General features: G+C 39.1%; 1 protein-coding gene across 5 annotated transcripts in view; it reads right to left on the reverse strand.

Moving 5' to 3' along the window:
• The window catches only part of RIC1 (RIC1 homolog, RAB6A GEF complex partner 1), an 89571-nt gene extending 83434 nt beyond the window's left edge, over positions 1-6137 (reverse strand). For all 5 annotated transcript variants that reach the window (XM_006918374.3, XM_015594459.2, XM_025051458.1 and 2 more), the window contains exon 1: positions 5761-6137. In XM_006918374.3, coding sequence (XP_006918436.1) covers positions 5761-5904 — 144 coding nt within the window. In that variant the 5' untranslated portion in view covers positions 5905-6137. The remainder of the gene's footprint in view (positions 1-5760) is intronic.
• Between the last annotated feature and the right edge of the window lie 805 nt (positions 6138-6942).

Raw genomic sequence — 6942 nt, forward strand, 5'->3', positions numbered from 1 at the left:
CTGGTCAATAAAAAAAAATTAAGTAACTGTGTCACTTTGCAGCAAGTCTGAATTCTAGAATATTTTAAAATATTTTTAAATTGTAAATTTATTTTTTCTAATTTCATAAACTGCATAATAAATGCTTTATTTAGCCGTAAACAGAATGCTAATGCAGTATTTTCTATATCATTTTAGGTGACAAACACTGTATTGAATATTCTTATAGTGAGAAAATAATTTTCATCTTTAATTCTTTTGATTTAGATAAAGAAGAAATCTGTATGAGGTGCTAGTTTACTTCTAAATACCTCTCATGTATCTACTAATTTTCCTTTTTAAGAAAAAGGAAAGAGCCTTTAGCAGGAAATGATTTCCATAACATTGTTTATTGTATTCCCTCATACAGTAACCGTCTATTCATACAAGTGGTGCTAATTTTCCATTTGTAGTAAAGACAAATTATTTTGAGAGATAATTTCAACCTCAGGAATTAGCTTGGATAGGTACTATAAGGACCTATAGTACCTAAGCAAAAATCATGAATGAGGAATGTGACCGACCTAAATTTGAGAAGCTTTGCTTCCTATCATGTAAAAGCACATAGTGCACAGTAAACTCAAAATCAATGTTTACCTGTAATATGAATCATGTCAATGATTCACAAGCACCTAAAGATGAGTGAAATATCTTTACTTGTGTTTATACTGCTTTTTTGTGTTTCTTTTTTCATAGATCATGTCAACATAAACAATACTGGGTACCAACAGTTCCCACTGGTTTTAAGACTGTACAATAGTTTAAGTTCTGGTAAACTACAGATTATCTAATAATTAAAATAGCGCCCTTTATCAGGTACCATTTTTATTTCTAGCTTTATTAAGATGTAATTGACATAACACTATGTAAGTTTAAGACTGTACACACTGATTTGATACTTATATCTTACAAAATAACTACCACCATAGTGTTAGCTAACACTGGCATCATGTCACATAATTACCATTTTTTTTTTATGGTGAGAACATTTAAGATCTACGCTCTTAGCAACTTTCAAGTATATAATACAGTACTATTAACTATTATCACAATGCTTGTACATTAGATCCAGAGAATTTATCTATTTTACAGCTGCAAGTTTGTACCTTTTACCAACATCTCCTCTTTTCCCCAACCCTCCTGGCCCCTGGAAACCATCATTCTAGCCTTTGTTTCTAGTAGTTCGGCTTTTTTGGATTTCACATATATTATATATAAGTAATATCTCATACAGTACTGGTCTTTGCCTGACTTATTTCACTTAGCAGAATGCTTCTCAAGATCCATCCACGTTGTTGCAAATGGTGAGATGTCCTTCTTGCTCATGGGTGAATAATATTCCATTGTGTATGTATACCACATCTTTAACCATTCATCCATTGACAGGTATTAGGTTGTTTCCACATCTTGGCTATTGTGAATAATATATGCTAATTTTCTAATATATTTTGGACTGTGTGTAAAAAAAAAAAATTTCAACTGCACTTAAATAACCCTCTCGAGATTTTTCTGAATTTAAGTTATAATTTAATACTACATGTTTTAAGTTACATGTCAACACACAAAAATATTCCCATTAGTAAACCTTAAAAAAATTCTGTGCTATGCATGGGACAGATCCTAAATTCATTAATTTATTTTTAAAAATTTCTGCCCTCCAGAAACTTATAATCTACTTGGAGAAATAAAGCATGTGACAAACTTAAAATACAAACAGTGGTTCACTGAAAAAAAAAAAAAAAAAGAACACTCTGGTTATGGTAAATACTGACTCTACAGAAAGCAGAATTTCAACAGAAGTTAAAGGATGGATAATATTCTGACAGGCAGAGATGGGGCAAGAGAGCATTCCAAGAGGGGAGTGTCTCTGATATTAAACTATGGAGTTTGAACTTCATTCTTTAACCAATATTGAACCCTAAAAGACTTCCAAGCAGTGGTTTATAAGGCTCTCTGAAGGCAGTGAGTATTAGAATAGATTTGAAAGGGTGAAAAATGGAAGAGTTGGGAAAAGGGAGGTACAAATTAAATGACCTTTCTTAGGTCACACAGTTAACCATATATCTGATCCTAGAACTTGCTTCTTTGAACACTTCTCTCATTGTTTTCCATTATTAGCACACGCCAACAAAAACACACAAGTTTCTATTCAGTTACTCAAAGACACAATTTATTTTATAAGCCCAGTAATTATTTGCCTATTTAAGCTTTTTATTAGCAACCTTCATGATAACTCACAAACTTTTCATTTATCCTATGATCACACTAACATCTCTGAATAAAATGTTTTGTTACACAGAGCATGTCCCTTCACCCCTTTCATATACTTCCTGTTAATGCTTTCACAGGAGGTGTTCAAAAATACTGCTGAGAATAAGTTTTATATTTGAAATAATCAATGACCTGAAAATTGAGATAAGGCTAATTTAGAATTACAGCATTCTAAGGTATCATTTTATGGTTCACTTATGTAGATTTTCATATTCACAGTTAAGCAGTATATTATAAGAATAATTCTAGGCTCTCTGGTACAGAACAAAACATTTCACACAATGCCCATCTCAATCATAAATCACAGCATGCTTTAAACAGCAGCTTTATCCTCAAAGCTGATACTAGTCTTTTTACAATACCTTTGGCAAAAATACATCATCAATTACTCCATCAATTAAGCTGTACCTCTACCACCCCAATTTAACATACACATACCAAACCTTTTTTGAGTACCCTTTTCTGGGTTCCAAAATATATGAATGATCCCCGTTGTAAACTCCTGAGTAGTTTTTTTAGAACTCCTAAGTAGAATCACAAAGTAGAGAAAGCAAATTCACATCAAGATACATTGAAAACAAGTTACATCCTCACACAAAAAATGAAATCAAAAAGCAAAGTCAGTACCTATAGAAACTCTTTTGTTCATAAACACATCTAAACAGCACTATACTATATTTCTCAAATTTGGAGTCAGAAAAGAATTTTGAAAAGATACAACTCTACAACACTAGGATTTCATATAGCTACTTAGGGTACATAATAGTAGCTATAAGAGGTATGTAAAAGTTGACTAGAAGACCCATAAAATGTACAAAAATTATTCTCAGATATTTTAATGTTTTCATAGTCCCATGACTAATCAACATTTTACACACAGTAATTCTTTAGGATATTTAAAAAACAGTTTAGACTAATAAATAAATGCATGTTTCTACCACAAGGCTAGTTTTCTTTTTTAAAAATACGTCCCTGCTAAGTGAGTTTAACTTGCTAAGAGAGACCGAACAAAACTTTAAGAAAGCCATTCGTGTTATATTCTCTCATCTCTTTGATGTCTCTCCCTGTCCCCAAAAGCTCTCAAGAGGCTTTTAAAGACCTCAACTCCATAAAATGCTTCTTTAGATCTTCAAAATTTACTTTATTCTATAAAATTACTTGGATAAATAACCTCTCCAAAATCAAAGCTTTCAGGTTCTCGTGCAAACATTTCATACCAATCCACTCCAAATTATATGGGAATAATTGATAGCTCACCAATTTAGCTAGGTGTTTTCATGTTTAAAAGAAGTTATTAACCTAAATTCATTTTAACCTACATAGTTTCAGTCAGTTTAGAAATTTAAAAAATCAAAATAAAAACTTTTAGATTTAGCGAAAAAAGGTATATCTAAGAGGAGACTGAAAGTTGGAGTCTGACACCTGTTCCCAGTTCACCCAGTTATAGGCAAGCACCTGTTCCCTATTCACCCAGTTATATAATCAAAGACCTTCAAATCATCCGGTCTGATATTTGATTTTTAAAGTGACGAAGCCAATGCCAAAGATCAAGGTTAACCACTCAGAAACAGTACTTTGCAGACTTCCCTAAGGTATTCTTGCATTTCACTTCGTCTCGCCTTATACTTGTGAACCCATAAATTTCCTACAACCTAACTTTTTGCACACTGGATCTTAATGGTAGTGGCCCAGGGCTTCTGTAGAAAGTATCTGTGTGTAAGGTGAGAGTATGAATGAAAAGCATGAGTATTTTTAAATTCTAGGGTTGCCTTAGATTTACATAGTAGCTAACTCCAAAAGCAAAAAAACAGATATTCCTAATATTCGCAATATCCCTAGGAAAGTTGAGGCACATTTTTGTTACTTTTATGGAGAAATAAAGTAACCTACAGGCTTCCGATCTATTCATCCCTCATATTAAGTTTATCTAGTTCTGCCTAAAAATAACTTAGGTATGCCTTTTTTAGAGATAAAGTTAAATTTCAGTCTTCACAATTTGTTACATTAGAGTGAAACTCTAAACTCAGAACTAAACTCAGAAGACAATTTAAAATTCAAGTTATAATTATTTTTTCTACATATGCTTTAAAGATAACTTGTATATACCTAAATAAAAAATTATTCAATTGGCATACACAATGTAAATGAATTAGTATCTCACTGAAGAACCAGATGATACACAACATACATATTCAAAAATGCAATCAACACCAGACAGAATGGTCACTTTGCTGGGCTTAACAGCTTTTGTTCTGACATATATTTAAAAACTAAATCAGCCAAAACTTAATGGCAAACAGTCTGATTTACAGCATAACTATGAATGTCATATAAAAGAGATATCAAAAATGTCTAAATCTCATCATCATTTTTACCAGGGTTGTGTGTGAGAATAGTCAAAGGCCTTGTAGGCATTCAAATGGTCAAATACAGAGAGCTAAGAATTTTAACTAATTTAACTACAGTATTTCACATATAAAAAAGCCAAGGTCACAACCTATTTCCACATCGTCAAGTTAGCTTTGAAAAAAGAAATACTTCACTCTGGCATCGATTAGAACTGCCTTCTTTAAAAAAAAAAAAAAAACCAAAAAACTGGAACATTTTTATAACCTATTCTGTAGCTTTTATAGACAGACCTGTAGCAGCGTTCGCAGAAAACAGTATCCTATCAACCACTTATTTTTTAAGTTTTTTCTCTTATCTATTCGGTAATTAGATATAAGAAAAAAAAGAAGATTCACACAAAACAAGAACAGAGCTCAGTTTCAAGCTCTTCCCAAATCTTATTACTTCCAGGTGTGATACCCTAAAGTAGCTCCGACAGATTTGAGTTCTATTTCCGCTCCTACTAACCACCCGTCTACAATATTCTAATGAAGAGTCCAAGAGCAGCAAAGGATTAGCCTGAAAGTGAGGAGATGATGGGGCGAGGCGAGGAGTTGGATAACCAGACCTTCAGGAAAAAATAAACAACTCTGGATGAAGTTGCTAGAAATAAGTTATCAAAGGCCTGTAAAGTCTGGCACTGGGTAAAGCCCAACAGGCTTTCCTAACTCCAAAACAACGGCCTTTAACATGGGGCCCCTGAGAACACCACAGCAGCCAGATTTCTAATTGTGGAAAGTTTAAACAAATCTGTTCCTCAGGGAATGGGGAGAGGGGAGGGGAAGTCTGGGTTCAGCCGAGGGAGCGCGCGGGATCTGCTGGATCGCGGCGGTCGGTCCAACGCGGGGAGACGCAGGGATTTTCGGCAGCAGCGACTGCATCCTCCCGGGAGCCCCAGCCGGAGGACGTCCCCGGACCCAGGGGTACGTAACAGTGAGTAGGTGGGACGAGGACGCGGACGGCCAAGACAAATGGGTCTGGCGCGAAGGGGCAGGGGTCCGGGACTCCGGATGGAAGTTGAGGGCGGGATGGTGCTGGGACGCCGGGGAGGGAGCGACGAGAGGCGGCGGCGGCTCTACTTACTCGGCTGTACCAGATGCTGAGGCGGGCCGGGGCCAGCACGGCGAAGAAAGTCCTCTGAGGGTCGGACTGAACGTGGCAAGGCGCCTCGGCCAGGCTCCCCAGAGGACAGAGCAGCCTCTTAGGCCAGCCGCTTAGGAAATACATGGTTCCCGCGGAGCCGCCGACGCCGCGGCGCCCGGCGGCCTCCGGCCCCGTCCGTCACACTCAGCGGCCCGGGGTCGGACGCCCGCCTCCCACACCGCCACCGGCGGAGTCGGCGGCGGAGGCAGCGGCAGCTCGAAGCATCTGCCCGCTGGCTGGGCCGGGCCGGGCCGACGCTATGCTAAACGACGAGGGTACCGCCGACCTGACGGGGCCCAGTGTGGAGAAGGAAAGGGGGAGGGAGAGTCGGGACTAAAAGGGGGCGGGAGGAACGCGAAGGCCCGCCCCGGCCCCGCCCCTTCCTTGTGCGTCACCACGCCGCGCCGCGTGGGAAGGCTGTCGCGCGCGCGCACTGCAGATTTCTCCCTCCCCCTCCTCGCTGTTTTGTGAAGTTCCACCCTAATTTTCATGAGCATCCGCCACGCAGCTTCGATACGCATGCACTTTTGCCCTTCTCTGCACCTCCTAGTTGCAATTTGGAGTATTTTGTCAGGGCCAGGAGGGCGGGACACTTGCTTTAGACACTGAAGCAAGTAGGCAGAGCCTGGCAGGACGCAATTGCGAGGCGACTTAGCCCGCGGACTACGCCCCTCCCCCGGTCTGGCCAAATTTGACTTCCTTAGTGGAGTGGTGAGACTTCTGGTGAAGGCGGCCCAGCGCTACAACGCTGGGATAATGGGGTGTGGAGATTGCGGGGGAGCGCGAGTCACGTGACAGTTCTTGATTGAGTTTCCACTCTAGGCTCCTGGCCGCGACCTCTGTGCCCGGTAATCCCCTCTTGTGTGCGGAGGTCTTCAGTGAAAGCTGGCGGTGGAATTGCCTGCCATCATGGAATTTATATCCTTGAGGGGACCTTTATTCAATCTGTAAATAACCTACCATGAAAAGTCCTGAGTCCTGTCCTCTGTCTCTGAGTCTAGTATACATTTTTGAATTCAGTTTGCGTTCATCTGTCCTTTTACCAGTCATAGTGTTAGACAAGTTAAGGCTATCTCTTTTGCACTCTAGGTAGGGTATGTGCTGGAAAAGATTTGGACTGAA

Source organism: Pteropus alecto, unplaced genomic scaffold (assembly GCF_000325575.1).
Source record: "Pteropus alecto unplaced genomic scaffold, ASM32557v1 scaffold95, whole genome shotgun sequence".
Lineage (NCBI taxonomy): Eukaryota > Metazoa > Chordata > Mammalia > Chiroptera > Pteropodidae > Pteropus > Pteropus alecto.